This window comes from Eurytemora carolleeae, unplaced genomic scaffold (genome assembly GCF_000591075.1).
Source record: "Eurytemora carolleeae unplaced genomic scaffold, Eaff_2.0 scaffold143, whole genome shotgun sequence".
In the NCBI taxonomy this organism is placed as follows: Eukaryota; Metazoa; Arthropoda; class Copepoda; order Calanoida; family Temoridae; genus Eurytemora; species Eurytemora carolleeae.
In genome coordinates this window covers 96,359-118,149 of record NW_019396656.1, presented here as the reverse complement: position 1 = coordinate 118,149, position 21,791 = coordinate 96,359, and the positions used below count along the sequence as shown (strand labels likewise).

At 32.7% G+C, this 21,791-nt stretch overlaps 1 protein-coding gene across 1 annotated transcript in view; it reads right to left on the bottom strand.

Annotated features, from left to right (window-relative positions):
• Window positions 1-5,319: 5,319 nt before the first annotated feature.
• LOC111706989 (calcium-activated chloride channel regulator 1) overlaps window positions 5,320-21,791 on the bottom strand; it is a 34,569-nt gene continuing 18,097 nt past the window's right edge. Inside the window, exons 6-15 of the mRNA XM_023479954.1 lie at window positions 20,125-20,699; window positions 19,535-19,834; window positions 17,683-17,961; window positions 16,384-16,557; window positions 13,511-13,658; window positions 9,465-9,544; window positions 8,108-8,971; window positions 6,919-7,121; window positions 5,719-5,969; window positions 5,320-5,489 (exon numbers count right to left, since the gene is read on the bottom strand). Coding sequence (XP_023335722.1) covers window positions 5,401-5,489; window positions 5,719-5,969; window positions 6,919-7,121; window positions 8,108-8,971; window positions 9,465-9,544; window positions 13,511-13,658; window positions 16,384-16,557; window positions 17,683-17,961; window positions 19,535-19,834; window positions 20,125-20,699 — 2,963 coding nt within the window. The 3' untranslated portion in view covers window positions 5,320-5,400. The remainder of the gene's footprint in view (window positions 5,490-5,718; window positions 5,970-6,918; window positions 7,122-8,107; window positions 8,972-9,464; window positions 9,545-13,510; window positions 13,659-16,383; window positions 16,558-17,682; window positions 17,962-19,534; window positions 19,835-20,124; window positions 20,700-21,791) is intronic.

Below are 21,791 nucleotides of genomic sequence, written 5' to 3'. Positions count from 1 at the left end.
CCTTTCTGGTCCCAGTTTGTACTGTTCCTATACTCTACGGACAAGACTAGCTGGTGCAACAAGCTTGACGCGGTCAGACTTTATGCTTCATAAAGGTTGAATTTACTTTTACTAAAGGGGCAGATTTTCGTAAATAGGTCAATTTATTGTTTATATAAAAATGTGTATTTATTATATTTTTTCTGTATGAAAGAAAAGAATAGAAAATTTTAAGAAATCAACCTTTTTACGAATTTCAATATTTGCTCCTAAAAATTAACTTTGCTGAAAGAACATTAAATAATGCCACCTCCCTTTTTATTATTTTTTTTTACTTTTAATATTTATTTATTAACTTTTCTTTCCAAAAATTATAAACTTTTAATTAATAAGGATCAAAGGAACTGAGTTTTTGCCACAAATTCTTATTTTCTAATCCCTATATCTTAGCAACCTGATCTTTGATATTTCAAACTATCGTCATTTACTCATCATTAATTCATAGTTTGAAATATCAAAGGTATCCGACATTGAATTGCAAAGATAAAAGGATTAGAAAATAAGGAGTAAGAAGAAAATAAGAAGATACCGACAACTATCAATACGTATTTAATACAAGAAGTTAATGTCATAAAACCTTCAATGTTTCAATCTGCTGAACAATCCTGTACTTTCTAGTAAAGGATGCATGTGGTTAACACCCAGAAGTAACCCTGCCCCTTTATACAATTTCCGAAGTGTGTCATCTATAATAAAAAAAAATAAAAGTTATATAGTCAATATATTTGACGTGAAACATTAAGTAACTTTTTATGTTTTCAATCCTAACTCTTCTTATTGAAGAGAAATTGTGAATAACAAAAATGTTTTAAATGCGTATTAACATAATCTAAGATTTAGTAAAACCAAGAGTTTAAGCATTAATTTTGATATCCACCATTCTAAAGTTTTCAGCTCTGATTTTCTAACCCCTCTATCCTTGAAACCAATGTCGCTGACATTAAATATTTCAAACTATGAATCCTGTTATAACAAACAGTTTAAGGTTAAAATATCCAAGGTTTACACTATCAGGAATTAGATATCAGGATATAGGAATAAGAAAATTTAAGTTTGTGACAAATACTCAATTCCTTTATATCATTTAAACTTGTCCGCTTAATTTATCTGATCTTCAACTCCTAAGATGTATATCGATGAATATTTTGTATATATATACATATATATATACATATATATATAAATATATATATATCTTTACATACAATAATATAATGCAGTAATAATTGTAAATTTTAGTCCTCTCAGTCTCTTGCTGGAATGATGGATAGATGGATAGATATGATTAGTTCTCAAATCATTACCAAATTCCTTTAATAATAATAATAATGATAATAATAATGAAGATTATGTTAAAAGTAAAAGAAATAATGCCCTAAATCATTCAAAGTTAATATTTAGAAACCTTAGAAATTCTTGCAAAGATTAATTATGATTGTAATAAACTAATACTATTTCTTACCAACCAAATAATAACGTATTAGAAACCTGACACCTGAAAACTCAAAGAAAAAGACGTTTTCCTGTAAATTATGCATTTATGATAATCATATATAAATATATAATATATAGATATATACGTTTATATTTATAAACATAAATATGGCTTCTTTCATCTAATTTATTGTTCACACATTTTCACATGAAAATGTCAAAATGTTTAATTTCAGTCATATCGTAATTTTTTCAAATTTTTTAAATAGGCAAGTCAAACATCTGACATAAAGGTTTTGACAAATTGTGACTTTTTTCTTTCAAGATTCGATAAATAAATGTTAAAAAAGTAACCTGGCATAATTTACTTATTTCTCTGAAAAAATCAAGCCTAATGTTGTAAAAAGAAATACAAAAATTGTAATCCAAATTTTGAGTCAGAGCATTAAGATAAATGCACACACAACAGATATTCTGTTCACGTTGAAAACTTTAATGGTTTAAAAACATCTTTGGTCATTGGCAAGCTTTTGATAGCAAATCATATGTGTTTAGAATCGTTTATTTTATAAAACAAGCTTTTTTACCCATTGATGTATAACATGAGGTTAAAGCTTGCCAAGTATTAAATCTGCATAAAATGCTTTACCAACATTTGTACTTTTACTGGTTGGGCTTTTCAACCTCGGACACTCATTTGGTTTTCGTTGTGATAAAAAAGCTAATTTTTTCTCATTGATATTGATATGGAAAAAGAAGTTTGTTTCAAAGATGCCAAATTTTTAAATAGCTTTTGGGTGGCATGTTTTAAAAATGACTCTGATCCAAGATAGATATTTCTGTAGAATTTGTATTTGGTATGCAAGTAATGCAAGTAATGTCATAGATATGAATATAGGTATGCAAGCAATGCTATTGAGAATTTTACACTGAAATCAAGCATAATGTTGCCGTTTACATCTTTTTTATTTTTAAAACCATTTTGCAAAATATTTAAAATTTGTTCATAATAAATATTTTATTTTGCTCGACTTTACCAAAGAAATTAAGCTTTTGTCAGAAGCTCAAATTTTCCAATTTATAAATCTTTGTAACTTGATGATGAGAACCTTTTTCACTGAACCCTGAACCAGGACCCTAGCTGTATACCAATTGTTTAAAAAAACGACTAAGGCGTTCCTCCCCTCTTTAAGTTATCTAGACCGTTTCGTTAAGCATTTTCTCGTTTGTTAATGTTCAAAGATTTGACCAATTTAAACCTAGATCGATCTTATGTCAGGATTAATAGTTGAGACAAATTCAAAAATGTCATTTAAGACGAACTGAGTTCGAATTTAATGATTTTGAGCCGCGTCTCAAATCCACCAAAACCGGTTTCAATTGAGCGCCAGCTTAAATTTTGAAACATTGAATACAATTTTAAGTGAAACCGACCATATTTGAGCTGGGTCTTAAATTCTTTGAAGGGAGTGTTCGCGAAAAAGGAAAGGGGGTATAGGCTTAATGCGATAAAAAAGCGCTTTTGATCGCTACTAATCTTACTTCTATCTGTTGCGTCTATAAGGAGAAAATTGATAAACCCGTCTCATACCGAAGAGCGTAGCGCCCATACAAATTGAGGACGTTGGAACATACGACTTAGACCGTAAAAAAATCAAATTAATATCAAACAAATCATTCAGATATTACAACCTTTAGTCATCGATTATCTTTCGCCGCATTTGTATATATCTAATATTTTATACTAGTTTTGATTTAGTTTTTTAAAATAATATTTAGCTTACAACTTGTTTTCAAACATTCCTGGAAAATATGAAAATGTCGTCTTCATTACCAAAAATCCTGGAAACAGGAATAAACGTTTTTATAAGTAACTCTCAGATCATAACAATTAAAACATATTATTTTTCATCAACTATATATAAACGTGGCGAAAGATAATCGATGACTATAGGTTGTAATATCTGAATGATTTGTTTGAAATTACATTGATTTTTTTACGGTCTAAGTCGTATGTTGCAATTTTCTCAATTTGTATGAACGTCATGTTATTCGGTATGAGACGTCTTTAACAATTTTCTCCTTATAGACGCAACAGATAGAAGTAAGATTAGAAGCGATCAAAAGCGCTTTTTTATCGCATTAAGCCTATACCCCCTTTCATTTTTCGCGAACACTCCCTTTAAATTTGTATTTAATTCTACGCAAGTTTTTGTTTACAGAGGCTGAATTTTTTGCCGATTTTTTCGTGAGTCCAAAATCTGGTTAACATTTTGATCAAAAAAAAATTCATCATAATTAGCACTTTTACAGTTGAGGAAAAGTAGTCACTCCCAGAAGCTAAAGTTTTTATTCGATTTTAAGATTTTAAAACTGCAGTTTTATCAGATTTTTGTATCTTTTACATTTTAACTATCTCCAATTATACATAATTTGTTTCGTGTTAATATCAAAGGATGTATGAATTAAGAAATGTAACAAAATTGATTTTTATTTCATTTAAATCTCCTATAGGTCTTATAAAATAAAAACTCAACAGAAACTTTTATTAATTTCTAAATTTATCATTTTAACATTTGAATTACTAACAAACTAATAATAACAATTATTTTAAAATTTTACTAAAAGATACAAAATTATTATTACTTATTTTATAGCGTATCACAGCATATACATAAAAGTAATAATGAGACATTAAATTCCTCTTTCATACATAAAAAAGGTTAAATACAAGGGTAACTAAAAACTTCATTTTTTTTTTAAATGATTAAAAATTATTTACGCTTTCATATTTATACAGATTAAAATAATTTGACTAGTTTTGAACTTATAAAAGATTAATTTCTTTTTAGTTCAGAAATCTTTGGTGTAAATTTTGATAGTTGAAAACTTTTAAATGGATTGAATAAGATAAACTCATTATCATGAGTAGATTAATTAATGTTTAACCCATTCAGCCTATTTAAAAGTTTGTGTCTCAGCAGTCAGGAAGTATAATATGTCGAATAAAAGTAAACAATAATCAAAAAAATAGATACAAAAAAATATGTTTGGCTGGCTTTGTTTAAATTTCCTCAACCTTCATATAATGTTTAAATAATAGGTATATACGAGATTATCATTTTTGACTTTCAAGATTATCTTGTAAATTTATGCAGAAGCTCGACTTAAAGACATTTAAAATGTACAACTAGTACTTTTTGTGACGATATTTCAAAATTGTCTATTTTTGGATTTTAAATGCTGAGTTGAGAATAGAAAATACATGGATTTAATATTCAAAATTTATTTCTGGAATTTGGAATCTGGAATCTAGAATCTGGAATCTGGAATCTGGAATCTAGAATCTGGAATCTGGAATCTAGAATCTGGAATCTGGAATCTGGAATCTAGAATCTGGAATCTAGAATCTGGAATATAGAATCTGGAATCTAGAATCTGGAATCTAGAATCTGGAATCTGGAATCTAGAATCTGGAATCTAGAATCTGGAATCTAGAATCTGGAATCTAGAATCTGGAGTCTAGAATCTGGAATCTAAAATCTGGAATCTAGAATCTGGAATTTAAAATCTAGAATCTGGAATCTAGAATCTGGAATCTAGAATCTGGAATCTAAAATCTGGAATCTAGAATCTGGAATCTAAAATCTGGAATCTAGAATCTGGAATCTATAATCTGGAATTTAGAATCTATAATCTAGAATCTGGAATCTGGAATCTAGAATCTAGAATCTAGAATCTGGAATCTAGAATCAAGAATCTAGAATCTAGAATCTTGAATCTTGAATCTAGAATCTAGAATCTAGAATCTAGAATCTAGAATCTAGAATCTAGAATCTAGAATCTAGAATCTAGAATCTAGAATCTAGAAAATGGAATCTGGAATCTGGAATCTGGAATCTGGAATCTAGAATCTGGATTCTATGATTACACTTGGGTGATATTTCTGTTCTTTGCTTGAAGTCTGGAAGAACTCAGAGAGAGCTGGGAGCCATGGAGACTTGGATTCGTAATACCTAGATAGATAGATAATTAGTTATATAGATAGATAGATATATAGATAGATAGATAGATAGATAGATAGACATGTAGACAGATAGACAGATAGACAGATAGACAGATAGACAGATAGACAGATAGACAGATAGACAGATAGACAGATAGACAGATAGACAGATAGATAAATTGATAGATAGACGTAGATATAGAGATAAATAGATAATAACTAAATATATAGATATTTACCAAGAGTGGAAGAAGACAGATCACTATTGACAAGCCTCTGATTGGATTTATTTAGACCTGGATCCACGATATAATCCCTTGTATCCTGGTGTCCGTATCCGTGATCCAGGTTCCCATAGCCTTGATCCAGGTTCCCATATCCCAGGTTCTCTTGATCCAGGTTCCAGTATCCCGTGGTTCCGTATTCTGGTCTGTAACCAACACCACCGTAAACCTGGTAGCCTTGATCCCTGCTAGCAGTAGAGTATCTCCTAAAATATTTGTATCAATTATTGATTAGGAAGTTTTTCAGATTCATTTAAAACTTCGTGAACAGTCGTTTAAACGCCTGCTATTACTTATGTTGGATAATTAAGAAGATAGGGATCTAAGTGTTAATACACACAGCTAGTGTGCGTGCGCCAGTAAACATCTCTAGAGCGCGTAACTTTGATTTATGTCAACTATTAACCATAAAAGTTATTATTAGTTTATCTCTTATATCCCCCATCAGTAATGTCTCTTGCTTATATAATACACAGAAATCCAAAGGTTGCATGCTCTTACGTAAAACTCTATCTAACTTAACTAAACACTTTTAAAATCACATTTTTATTTTGTTCGTAAAAAATTGTCTTTTAATCTTAGATGTCTTAAAAATCACTTCTTAACTTTACTCCTGTAATGATGTTTTAATCTTAAAAATCATTTCTTATCTTTACTTCTGTAATGATGTTTTAATCTTAAAAATCATTTCTTATCTTTACTTCTGTAATGATGTTTTAATCTTAAAAATCATTTCTTATCTTTACTTCTGTAATGATGTTTTAATCTTAAAAATCATTTCTTATCTTTACTTCTGTAATGATGTTTTAATCTTAAAAATCATTTCTTAACTTTACTCTTGAAAATATGTTTTTAATCTTTAAAATCATCTCTTAATTTTACTATTAAAAATCTTGTCTATAATCTTTAAAATTGCTTTTTAATTTTACTACTGTAAACATGTTTTTAATCTTTAAAATCATTTCTTAATTTTACTATTAAAAACTTGTCTTTGGTTTTTCAAAGCCCTATCTCATTTTTTTAATTTTTTAAATTACTGTTTAATCTAGCTTAAAAATTAGAATATGTCGCTTCAAATATTTGAACAATAATTTCCAAGAAAAATTTTTCATAAAAAATTTTTAAAAAAAATTGAATAAGAAAAAAAAATTTTACCTTGTATTATACTGATCATAGAACTGTTCCTGATAGTATCCCCCATAGTTGTTGGACGGGTTGTAGTTGATGACGTCAGGGTACCCCCTCTCCCCATCCACCTCCTCATCCTCATCGCGGCGTCGTGCATCATGCTCCGAGAGAAGCTGGGACGCGCTCCAATAGGTCGGGGTCAGATTGTTCGCGAAGCTTGTGCTGGAGATCTAGATAAAAAATTGCATTTTACTGATTTTTCGTGAATGTGAAATTTTATTTTTATAACTATTTTTTAGACAAAAACTCAAATTTTCTAATCCCTTTATCTTTGCAATCAAATTGTGTTAACCTTATTTATTTCAAACTTATTACTAAGATTAGCAAAATAGCATTTGTGAAAAAATTCAATTCCTTTAACAACAACCGGTCAAAATGGACCCCATGTATGCAAATATCCATCAGTAACCTAATAAATATTTTCTCTTTAAAGTAGTAGAAAATGACTGTCACTATGTCGTGAATAGTGAGTCCCCCCCCCCAATCCCCGCAGAAAATACTTTTCTACATCCTAAACCCCTTTCCACCCATTTGCATATAAATCTATCTTGGACTAAAACAAACTAGGACTTCTTGCTGGATTTGTTTATTTGAAAGATTGTAAACTATATAAACACCTGAAGCCTTTTCACTAAAAGCTCAATTTAATGGCAGGAATCCTTTTTATGATTTTCTTCAGTCTGGAGAAAAAAAACAATGAAAAAACTTTTCCCAAAATTGTCCACAACCCCTTTTTTACTAAAAGTCTAAATGTATCATCTTAAATTCGAATTTATCATTCAATTGTGGTTATATTGAGAAATCCCACATTTTCAATGTTTTCACCTTTTTTTGAATTTGAACAGGAATGAGTCGTTTTTACGAAATATTTTGGGGACAACTTTAAGTTGAACCACATGGCTAAAATCAGTATTAAGTGTCCAAGAATTAGCATATTACAACCTCAACCCTATTCATCCTGAACTCTTTTCATCTGTGCATATCAAACCAATTGCCACGCCCTTTACTCACACTTCTAAAGAGTATTGACAATATACAATTCTCCCCAGGATCGACCAATGGCCGATTGAATGAAGGTTAATAGATAGTTATAAAAGGTCCAATTAGATCAAGCTTGAATTAGGATTTTAAAACGTTGCCTTAAAGGCAATATTACCTTCGGATGTTGTATACCAGCAACTAGATGGTTACTGGTCGCTCCTTTCATATCCGACTCATAGCTGCTACTATCTGTGTTCTCAGACCCAGGAGGAGAAGGTATCTGAACCTTTACTCCGCTATTTTTTAGTCCACTGGCAAACATAGCCTTAGAAAACTTTGATCTTGTTCTACAGAAATGGAAGTAGAGTCCAAGAAGAAGAAGAAGAAGAAGGACAGCAACACCACCAATAATACCTCCAACCATTGCCCAGTCCGTAGTGTCTTCAAGAATGTTGGAACTTGGCAAAATTAGACCGGAGTCGTCGGTTGGTGCTGGGGGTGGCGGGACGTTCACTAGTACAATGTTTGACATGACAGCTTTGTTCCCAGCCTCATCAGAAGCGTATAATCCTACATAGTAATCCTGACCATAGTACTCAAAATTTATCACATGATTAACCCTCTCTCCACTTGTGTCATTACGCTTCAGACCGTCCAGAGCGGGAGCATTTGTCGAAGGTGTGATCAGTTCTTCGATCTTCTGGGAGAATACAAATCGATAGGTCATCACTTCTCCGTCATTGAAGTCGTCCCCGGGTGCTGTCCAACGAGCCATAAGTTGCTGATGCTCTATGACACGTATCTCAAGATCTCCAATTTTCCCTGGTCGAATATGATCTCCTGAAGGGGAGAGGTTTGAGATGGTGATTGAAGGTCCGTCAATGGTTCGACGGAAAAGCCCTATTTTTTCCTTTCGATCAGCAGGTATAGGTATTCGGGACCCACAACATGTATTGATGCCAACTTTGGGGGGTTTGTAAACTGTAGCAGGTCCAGGGGTAACAGTCATTGCCAGGTCGTTGTTATCATCTACCCGAACCTAGAAAATCGTAATTTTTAAGGGATTGTTCAGGGATTTATGTGAATGCAGGAGGTACCTTTCACATTACCCAAATAAAAGAACCATCCCTTAAACGTTTAATCTGAGGAATGTCATATCTTTATGGGATAACGCGTGGCCATCCAGCCATTAATCTTTGCGAGGCATACAGCTTAATTTGCAGAGTATTATCCAAACCCGACAATTTGGCAATCTCTGCAATCTTTTGCAAACTGTTTATCTTGCAAAAGATTTATGCATATTTGTTTTTAAGAAAATAATTAATGTAATAAAATTTTAATTATTTGCATTTTGGGCTTGACAAAAAGGTGTCTTATTTCAGGGGCTATTCATTGTTTATAGTTGTTAATTTATGTACACAGTCCTGTAATGTACTGTACTGTACTTTACTGCACTGTACTGTACTGTACTGTACTGTACTGTGCTGTACTGGACTGCACTGTACTGTACTGTACTGTAAATGTATACATACCTTATATTTGTATTTTCCTGTTGTAGGGTAATTTGTTATGTACCGACTGTACACTCCGTCTCCAGCTACAATATCAGGCTCTAAAACAGTACATATTGTAAACAAATAAACTAATAAACATACAAACGTTGGAAAACAGATCGACCACATTTTGGAAATTTCATGAATCATTTTAATGCGTACATTCCAAACAAAGTGATTTCAAAGTGGTAAGTGAAGGCATTCCTTTTTTCTTGGGACCCCCTGTGGTGTATACTGTATGGACTATATACAGTCTGCCAAAGGTTGTAAACAAATCAGAAAAACACACACCATACAAAATCCGCACATACACACACCAGCGCAAAATCTGCACACAATTATTTTTGCACGTTAAGATGATATCTACATTGCACGTGCCTAAGGTCGTGTGTACGTTGCCTATGATCGTGTGTACGCTAAAGAAATCTGTTGAACTGCTTTACATGCAAACACTAACCGGGCCACACACACAGCAATTAAAGTAACAGGGTTAGCGTAATTTTAAGTGACCCTCCATGCAAAGATGACAATTCCCAATTCACAACGGTACTCAAGGTTTGTCTGCTCTAGTATGAATTAGATATTACTGTTTGTAACTTTAAAATTATTTATGTTTACTTGTGTTTTCTCTACAATTGACTTGCGCATTTCTACAGCAGAAAAATCTGCAGGAATTTTCATAAAAAAAAAACTTGTATACATTTATCTTCCACATTATTGAGCATATAAAGGTTTCAAGGGTACCTTTGTTAATCTGACATTTACACCTTTATCTTTATCTTCGTTTATTATTTCAAACCAATTTCAGAATTTCCGTCGTTGTTTTCACGAGTCCCTTTCTACAGAAACCAGAATTAAAAATTTATTAAAATTAAAATTGAAAATTTAATGGATCGAGAATTGTGAAACGAGAATGTAACTCTTGAACTAGATCCCTTTAATACAAATTAAATGATCTCCTATTATTTGTCGACTGATTGCTTGCTGGGGAATAGTATAAAATGGACTTCACAAGTTAACATGCCATTAAAAGCTTTAATTGATGTAAGTATATACACTATTTTTAACAAAATAGACAATAATTTTAAGAAGAAGATTTCATATATCTTTGCAACATTATGTGGTAGACCGGCTTTGATATTTAAAACTATTTATTCTGTAAGATCACATAATTTCAGTTGGAAATATTAAAGGTTTACAAAATCAGTGTGCAAAGATATAGGTAGTATACAATTTGAATGTGTGGCAAAGACTCAAATAATTTATGTATTTAAATATTCAGTAATTAGTTCAAAATTAGCTATACGTCCCTTTAAAGGTGGAGCCCGGATAAAACAAGGCACGTAGCTTTGACTGCATGTATCCACGCCTCCGAGGCGCGCATTCATCTTGTAAATATTACGCGGCATTGTTGTACAAGTATTTGATCAATCTAGTGGACAGGTGGCAAAGGCAAGTTTTTGTTTGTTTATGATAAATTTTACTGATTTATTATAGCTGGATGTACACTGTACATGTAATTTTCGTTGTACTGTTTAAGGTATTACATGTACAATTTTATTTTTTGATTCAATTCTTTATGTACTTTTCTTATTCTTTGTCTTAATATAAAAACACGTTTTAGGGACATACATTTTTTTTTTTGAAAATGATAGCTTTTTCTTATAACTTTTCAACTTTAGGCATTTGATTTTTTAAATGTTTTTATAAAGTTTGACGCTACATTTCAATTCCTTGTGGTTATTTGCAATTAAAAAAAATTCTGAAAAATTGAACTCGTTATTTCATAATTTTTTTGTTTTTCCTTCTTAATCCCTGAGGTGTGCGGGCTGTCTGGTCTAAAAGCCTAATTCTTTGCCCCGGGATAATCCTTCACTTTTCAGAAGGATTAGATCAAAGTTCATTCCCTCCCTAGTTTGGATTTTTCATTTGTTTTTAATTCAAAGTTTTTTTACGTTTGCTAGCATTATGCAAACATTTTAAGACAAAGCAAAAAGAAGAAAAAGTTTTAAACAATTAATTAAAAATATTGAAAAATTTCACAAAAGCAAACTTAAAATTTAACATTTGATTAACATCGTATATTCTTGTGGATTAAAAGTTAAAATGTTTGAAAGTTTGAAACCAAACGATGCCCATCTGTAAATACATAGCCTCTCAATCAAAATACAATTTGACTTTAGACTGGCTGGGTGGGGGAGGGGGGGAGGATATTTTGTTAGCTTCATCAAGATACATCAAAACATTAAATGTTTTATTATTGTATTTACTTTCTTTCGTTGTCTGTATCCCCCCCCCTTGACACAATGTGACACAGCTTCTCATTAAAATACCCCTTAACAAGAATCCCCCCCTACCCCTGTTATTCCCCATCATCGTTCTTCTATTCGATGAAGCATATATGATGAATAGGTAAATGTATATAGGTGAATATTGTTATCTAGTTTCTACTTCCTAGAATGTGTATGTCATTGTTATCATTCAAACATTCAGCATATAGATTTGGAAGAAAAAAACAAAGTATAAAAAATGTTTTTATTTTTTTATTTTGGAATTAAACTGCTTGTGTGTATTGCTATTGATTCAAACGTAAATTTGACTCAAAAAGGGAGAAAAAGATTGGGTAAACTACATGGAAAATTGTATTGTCGTAACACTGTATATAAATATAACGTTAATATTATGTGTACTCAATACTTGAAACCTTACAAGATACATGTATTTAAGTGCATTTGGATTTATCTCAATCTATATAATAAAACAAGACATTCGTATATATATACGTTGTCTATAGCCGGCCAAACGGCTCGACCGATTGGGCGGAAATTTTTTGTGGACACTCATTGGTGGCCGGGGGGTGTTATAGGCTAAAAAAATTAAATATTTTGTTTTTTAAATTTTTTTTTCACGGGCAACGCTGGGCTCTTCAGCTAGAATTATGTATTTTATAGCACCGCCCCCTTCTCTTTTGGATCATCTGTGCAACCAAATGTTTAAAGACATCTTTTATTTGATGAAACTTGAATAGGGTCGGTCAGTACCCTGTAATCGTACTAAACATCTACTTATATATAAGAAGCGAGCATTGTTACCCAGTAAAAGGAATTGAAATCATATCATTCCTTTTAAGGGCAAGAAGAGCATTGAAATATTTTAAAGGGACTGCACACGTATTTCAAATGACCCTCATTAACTAACAATGTCTGATTCACAACTGTGCCCTGTAAACCTTAGATACAGTATGAGATATTTTTTAACCTGAAAATCTATTCTTATCAGTTGTGGTTTCTCTACAAAAGTGACAATTGCAGATTTATGCTGCATAGACAATGAAGATTTTTCATGATTTAATACTTTTAAAATAGAAAATAAAATGGTAACTTCGTTCCCAATTAAAGGTTTGAAGGTTAACGTGGCTATTCATCCCGTTAAATGGAGAATCATTTAAAATTTAGTTTACAGTCCCTTTCAGGTCTTCCACCCTTTCTCTTTCTACTCACGTTGAATAGGATTCCTATTGAAAATGTTAGGATGGATTTCAATGCAAATAAATAAAACGCTGTTGCAAAAGCCTGAACAATGCGAGCTTGCAGTTTTTAAATATGCGAATAATTTTTGTTTCAGACAAACCCTTCATACAATGTGCTTTATATCATCAAGTACGCTTTTGTATTGCTATAATGTCGTCTTCCTATTTCACAGTTTTCTGGTTATCACTGTAAAACCCCGCCTGTATGTATACAACTAGTGTCAATATGACACAAAAAGTGAAAAAGGGAACAGGCGATAAATTGTTGTCAAACCTTATCAATTTTATGTGAACTTGTCTAGATATTTAAACCCATATGTTTTATATTCAAGAAGATTTTAAACAATTCTTTTTTATTAAATAAAACTTAATGAATTTCATTTAGCATCGAATCACTCACATTTTCTAATCCTTATCTCTTTGCAACCTAATGTTGTTCTTTGATATTTAAATTAATTAATTGTACCAAATTCCATAGTTTAAAAATTCTACTTGCCTCCGAATCCATTATCAGTGAGTAGAAGGTCTTTGAATGCTGTCCTCTGCTCCTCCGATATATCCTGGAGGATGTCCTCCGAGTCTACCTCTATCTCAAGGTCAATAAGTACACGAGCATTCAGTACAGGGCTATCACCACGCCAAACCTAATCAGGGAAAATATGTCTCACGAAAATTTGAAATATTTGTTGCAAAAGAAAAGAAAAAATAAATGTAAAAGCTGAGTGTTCTTAGGGATTAAATAATAATAAATTAAGCGATTATGATTAGGACAACTAGATAATTAGACAACTAGATAATAAGACAAATTAGACAATTAGACAACTCTCCACCAATAAAATTCGACAAATTAACAGAACTAGACAATTCTTTTGGTTTCATATGGGATTTTTAACATCTTATATTTTGAATTAATTTTAAATTATTTTTAACATCAAAATTAGATTTCCAAATGGGGTCAGATTTTAAATCTTAAAAAATGCCGAGTGGATTAAAGACGACATCTTTTATATGAGATATTTAATTATATGAAATTAAAAAATGTTGCACTTGAATATATAACATAAAACACAATAAGAAACAAAGTTTCACAACAAAACATGAATTATATGAAAAGTTTTGATCAATAAAAATATATCTTAACACGACATGTTTGGTTTTTAGCAAAATCTTTTTTTTGACATATAACATCCAAGTCTTTGACTCAAACCTCCGGTTCAGTTAAAGTATCAAAACAATGAAGACGACCTCCTAATTCAATTTTGATTTCTACTTTCTAACATCTTGGATACACATAAAAATGGAATGAAAGAGCAGCTGTCGATTAACATAATTATTTAAATGTGTAATTAATTGTAAACCTGTAATTTGAAAAAACTTGAAGTGAAATGTCGTCTTCGGTGTATTGATATAAATGCCGACCCGTGTAGTTTAAAAAGTAAATGGAGAAAGATTGATTACCGAAGATGAACCTGAGATATGCTTTTAAGAAATTGAGCCTAGGTTAGATAAAGCAAACCCAATAAATAGAATCCTACAACTCCAAGATTAAATTTACAATTGAGACAAGACCGCGCCTTTTCCATTCGCCCCCGCAGCTTCTAAAACTTTTTAACAAATAATGTAAATAATATAGGACAAAATAGACAAATAAACAGATAGATAGATTAGCGGCTAACCATATATGTAGATCGACAGATAGATAAACACAACTAGACAGATAGACAGCTAGATAATAAGACAACTAGACAATAAGAAAACTAGACAATAAAACAACTAAACAATAAGACAACTAGACAATAAGACAACTAGACAATAAGACAACTAGACAATAAGACAACTAGACAATAAGACAACTAGACAATAAGACAACTAGACAATAAGACAATAAGACAACTAAACATTAAGACAACTAGACAATAAGACAACTAGACAACTAAACGATAAGACAACTAGACAATAAGACAACTAGGCAAAAAAACAACTTTAATAATTAAAAAACTAGACAATTGGAACACTAGACAGTAAGACAATTAGATAATTAAACAACAAAGACAAAAAGACAATTAGACAATTGGACATCTAACCAACAATAAAACTAGAAAAACAAACAGATCAGACAATTCTATGTTATATCTATGGAGTGAAATATTTAAAGTCTAAAATATAACCAGGGGCTATATACACTATAAACACTAGGTGTTATCTCTCAAATTACACAAATTTTATGCTTCAAGAATTGTCTAGAAAGCGTGCCCTTTTCAAACATAGATAGATAGATAGATAGATAGATAGATAGATAGATAGATAGATAGATAGATAGATAGATAGATAGATAGAAAGATATATAGATAGATAGATAGATATATAAATAGATAGACAGATAGAAAGATTGACAGGCAAACATGCAGTCTGGTTCACGGTAAATAGACAGGTTAGACAGATTGCTTTGAATATGAAATTTGTATACAAACTCGTCCTGTAGGGAAAGGAGGAGGGGAGGGGGGAGATTTTTACTTTTTACTGATTCATTGAATAAAACGTAAATTCTTAGTCACAAACTTAAATTGTATAAACACTATATCTCTGCAACCTTATGATTTAAACCTTAGATATTTTAAATAATTCATAGTTTGAATTGTCTAAGGTCTACGACATTGGATTGCAAAGATATAGGAATTAAAAAATCAGACTTTGTGGTAAAGACTCAATTTCTTTGGATTTAAAGCAAACATTAAGCGTTTTAAGGGTTTCATTTCGATAAACTGAAAAAAGTATTAAAAGTGTTTAATCTCTAAGTTTTAAGATTAATAAGAACGATAAATGATAGTTTTTTGTAGCCTTGGACATGAATAGTTTAAAGCTGAATATTTTTTTCTCAGTTTTTGATACAGTGAAAACCAGAAAACTCTGGAAATGGAAGACGACTTTTAGACTCAAGTTATGACTTTAAGTAATTTAATAAACATGATAATTGTGTGCATTGTAAACGGACCCATTTCCCTTAATACGTGATTTTAAAAGTTAATAGTAAAACCATTTGCTTTTTCACAACATCAAGTACGCTTTTGAATTGCTATAATGTCGTCTTCCTATTTCACAGTTTTCTGGTTATCACTGTAAAACCCCGCCTGTATGTATACAACTAGCAGGTTATCTGGCACCTATCCCACAATAGTTTCATAGTAAATATTTCCATTTACTAATAGCGCCCATAGAAGGATTCATAACACTAATTGGATAATGAGATAGATAGAAAGATAGATGTAACCGCTATGTATTTTTCTATTGGTTCAGAATATGCAACAAACACATGACTGAACCCTGACTGGATCAGGCGCTAATGGAGTCGGCATACAGGAGTGATCCTACCTTGACATAAACAGCTAGCAGGTTATCTGGCTCCTCAAGGTTGGTCCAGGTAGAAACATGAATGAGGCCGGTCTCGCTGGGCTGGCTGGGTCGAGACCTCACGGTCACTACGTTCTCGCGACGCTCGTTGATGTCATACCATTCAATTTTATACTCCCATCTAGTTCCACGCTTCTAAATAAATACATTTTTATAATATTATTGTTTTTAACAGGGTCAATAAAGTGGTTTCATATCTTAGATCACTTTTGTGTCCCGGCTGAATTTTTCCTAATTAAGCATTAATGGTCCTGCTTATGTATGATTAATCGTCATTAGGAATATAAATTTGTTTATTTTTGATATTTTAACCATTTCTGCCAATTGTAAACCCCTCATTTCTTAACAAGTCAGTTGAGCCGTGTTAGGAAAAGGGCAGGAATTACATTTTTTTAAATAGGCTATCCTACTTTTTATCATTTTTCATATCTGAATTGCATTTTTATTATACTCAAATACTTGCTAAAGTAAATAATAACCAGAATTATATCAATATCGTAAAAAAGCAGGGGACATTAGTTCCAAAACTAACACATGGCCCATTTCTAACACTGAATCACGCGCCTCTGCCCCTTAAGTAAAAGTAAACTCAATCTATATGAAGCATAAAGTCTGACCGCGTAAACCATGTTGCACCGGCTAGTCCTGTTGATTGTCTTCTTTGCTTATCCAATTTCCGTGCGGTACCGTACAAACTGGGACCGGAAAGGTTGACCCGGATCGGGAATTCAATTGTACAACGACTGCCCGTGAAGCGTTAGAAATGGGCCAAGTTTCGGAACTAATAGTTTATGCTTTTGCAATTATGGACTTTTTGCAATAAATGCCAAGTCAAATATAAGTGTCAAAATATATAATGTAAATATATCAGTGTAAACTTCACCAAGGATTTTGTAAAAAGATAGAAAGTTTTATGCTTTGTTCACATTTCTTAATTTATCCCTGTGCTCTTCAATGTGTCTATCTTAACAAAATATCCTTGACTAAATGTATACGGTAGTGTACAATGTTAGAACAAAACTACCAAATTTTACAATGTACATAAAAATACTACCAAATTGTTGAATTGAAATAAAAAACTACCAAATTGTTCAATTTAAATAAAAATACTACCAAATTGTTCACTGTACAAAAAACTAACAAATTGTTCAATTTACATAGAATACTACCAAATTGTTTAATGTACGTAACAAACTACCAAATTATACAATGTACATAAAAAACTACCAAATTGTTGAATGTACATAAACAAAAACTTACCGCATCAAAGGGTGGTTCCTCTCCCACATTAAAGTTGATAGTTTTGAAGTTTACAACATCGAAAGAAGACGACATTTTGCTGAACGGTCCGTACACATTCCCGTCGACATCACTGAACTCGACCGATTTTATCTGATGATCCTCGTCGTCTTCGACATAAATCCCGAATTCAGTTTGTCGCCCGAGAGTTGCATCGATGTCAAAAGCGCCGACTGTTGGTTCTGAGTCTTGTCGATAAATAAACTGCCGGTAGACCGTGAGCGGGTGATTATTAGGATCCTAAACAAGAAATAAATATTTTACTATGCGTTAAACTACAAATATAGACAGGGCCTATCCAAGGAAAAAAGGGAAAGTCTTTCTCCCTGTACTCCCTCCTGCACTCCCCCCCCCCCTGTTCTCCCCACCCCGATTCCCCTTCCTACAACGGCATATACAGAGGTGAATAGATATGCTGTACAATGTCCACAGTTTGAACTTTTAATATTTTGGACAAAATGGATAGATTTTAGACAACCTGTATGTATGGATAAAGAGATTCATAAAATAGACAGATTTATATGGCACAATGTATAGATAAATAGATTCATAAAATAGACAGATTTGTATGGCACAATTTATAGATAGACAGATTTATAAGACACAATGTATAGATAGATAGATTTATAAGACAGTGTATGGATTGAAAGATATATTTATAAGACACTCTGTATGGAAAGATAGATTTATAAGACACCCTGTATAGAAAGATAGATATTGAATAGACAATATGGAGCAGAGCCATTTATCCGTCTAGTGAACTACAGGAGACAAATTGAATTCAACCTAGAGATATATTTTCAGGGATAAATCAATCTTACAAAAATGTAATTTTATTTTAAAATGTCACTCATATTTTTATAGCTTGATTAAGAAACAATTTACAATAAGAAACAACAAATTTGTTAAGCGTCTACTGTCCACATTATTTCTTCATGGTTTTTTGTTCTTTTGCGCTCAACATTGAAATAAAAATTGAAACTTTATTCTTATTGGGACAGAAAATATTTTTTCAATTAACCCTCCATTTGTCTAAAGGTATGTCAGATTCACTCAGGTACTTTTTAAACCTTTGGCTGGTCAAGGATAAATGAGATATCCTAATTTGACAAGCTAAAAATTTCTTATTTTCAACTGTGGTTTCGATGCTTAAGAGGCAAAAAAAGAAAATTAACTGAAATGAAATTCATTGAAAGTTAGAGGTTTGAAGAATATCCTTTTAAAAATAGTTAAAGCCTGACTCATATAATCTAGAGCTGAATAAGAATTGGAGTGAAACAATGGATTGAAATATGATGAGATATCTGAAGGGGATCATATTGTTCCGCCCCCTCCCTCTACTTGAGAAATCCACTTACAGGTGTAGCAGAGATAGAACACTTTTAACATTTTAGAGTTTAAAAGTTTCATGTTTCAGAAACTAGGTTGTATAACATGCAATAAGAAACCTTGAGATAAAATTCAAAATTGTAAAAATGGAGAAAAAAAAACTTTTTTTTGTAAAGTTGGGACCATAGATAAAGATAGATTGCGCATAAGACGACATTTTTCATCTTGATAGATATAAATGTAAATAGATGTTTTATAGATATTCCTATTAAATAGATTAACTAGGTCGGTTGTGAACATTGGCTGTTCTTATGTCATTGTTCTTAAGAAAGCTGATTGTTTGATTCTATGTTTAATTTATTTTAAAGCTAATGGCAAAACTAGTTGCTTTATAAGATCATTAAAAATACTCAAAACTGAATAAATGTCGTATTCATATTCCACAGTTTTCTGGGCCTCACTGTGAAATTCTCGACAAATTTACCTTTGTGTCTTTTGCGACTACATCCCGCATGGCTTCGATGAAGTCCGAGTACATCTCCATCAAGTTTGATGTTCCAGAGATCCGTTTGTAAACACCACCGGAGCTTGCAGCAATCGTCTCGTAAAACTGGTTTTGCCGTTGACCGGCCAACACGATGCTTGACACTCTGACCCCGAAGTTGCTGATGACCGTTTCGATGTTCTGCTCCTGGATGTTGGTCAAGGAGTTCTCCGTCTCCTTCGTGATGATTATAAGATGTCCACCAGCTTCGTTATCCTTCAAAACCTGCTCCATTGCAACCTTTAAAAAACATTTATTTAGTTTTTTCTTTCAAAATAAAACTAAGTATCGTAATTGAAAACTAATAACACAAGGTTCAGAAAAAATGTTGAAAACGCAGAAGCTTTTCACATTTTTTTGGACATTTTGTCAGTACATATCTTTCAAAGATCAAAGACGATCTTTGAGTGGAACACCAACTCTAGCTAAATAATTTGTTTAAACTGCACTAAGTAGTTTTTGTTTGTTTCGCTGTTTTCTGACAATTTTATTTGATTTGGTTTTATTTCTGTTTGTTGATATCTGTCTACCTGAATACCACATGTAACACATCCCTCTGTACTAGTATCAAGCTTGTTAGGACTATCAGGAATAGTATCCGCCATCCGGCTTCTTACACTCTCCATTGTCAACTGCACCATCCTATGCTCTACCCTGGAGTCCGAGTTGAAGGTGACCACGGCGAGGTTGCTGTTGTCCGGGACCTCGTATCTGATCAGGTTCTGGGTAGACTTCCTCACCCACTTCCACACATCCGCCAAGGCGGAGGAGGTCTCCATGATCAGGACGTACTTCGGCAACGGTTCACGGACAATATCAAACCTTGGGATCAGACTTCGCTGGAGTTGATTCTCTCCGCTCAGCTCGGCAAAGTCAGGATTGTTGAGAATAACCGTTTTTGCGCTTCGTGCCCCGCAGAGAATGTTGTGTTTTGAGGGGGACATCAGCATTCGGTCGTCGGTTGGGCACCAGGATTTTACTCCAGGAAGGAAGGGCATATTGCCCAGGGAGCACTGAACAGCATCATTTTCTCCTTCAGGGTTAAAGTAGCAGCTTCCAGAGGCAGGGGAGCAACCTTCACTACCATTAGGGTGTAACCATACTCCTAAACAAATATATCGTTAGAACCTTCAATCATCAAAAAACACATTGTTAGAAGAATACTTATCGATGTGATCTACCTATTAGTATCAAACACAATTCGATCTTTTCAGAAACTGATAAAATTTGGCGCAGTAAAGTATAGAGATTTATTTAGTCTTCCTATTGACGGTTTATCTGTTCCACCAGTCCATTGGTCGGTGATTGCAATCCTACTGATCAGGAATGAGTAATCCCCTATACTCCAATGTCTGAAAGGGTTTTTTAACTCTATGGAAGGGAAAGGTCTGAAAGGTTTGACTAACTCTAGAGTAGGGGTTAGGTCTGAAAGGTTTGTTTAACTCTAGGGTAGGGGTTAGGTCTGAAAGGTTTGTTTAACTCTAGGGTAGGGGTAAGGTCTAAGAGGTTTGACTAATTCTAGGGTAGGGGATAGGTCTAAGAGGTTTATTTAACTCTAGGGTAGGGGTTAGGTCTAAGGGTTTGACTAACTCTAGAGAGGTTAAGTCTGAAAGGTTTGACTAACTCTAGAGTAGGGGTAAGGTCTGAAAGGTTTGACTAATTCTAGGGTAGGGGTTAGGTCTGAAAGGTTTGTTTAACTCTAGGGTAGGGGTTAGGTCTGTTTGACTAACTCTAGGGTAGGGGTTAGGTCTGAAAGGTTTGACTAACTCTAGGGTAGGGGTTAGGTCTGAAAGGTTTGACTAACTCTAGGGTAGGGGTTAGGTCTGAAAGGTTTGTTTAACTCTAGGGTAAGGATTAGGTCTATAAAGTTTGACTAATTCTAGGGTAGGGGTTAGGTCTGAAAGGTTTGAATAATTCTAGGGTAGGGATTAGGTCTAAAAAGTTTGACTAACTCTAGGGTAGGGGTTAGGTCTAAAAGGTTTGAATAGCTCTAGGGTAAGGTTTTTTTAATTCAAGGGTAGGGTTAGGTGTAAAAAGTTTGACTAATTCTAGGGTAGGGATTAGGTCTGAAAGGTTTGAATAACTCTAGGGTAGAGTAAGGTATGAAAGGTTTTTGCTAACTCTAGAGTAGGGTTTATTTAGGACTGAAAGGTCTGGTTTCAACTGTCAAGTTGTATCTCTAGTTTGGAGCTGAAGA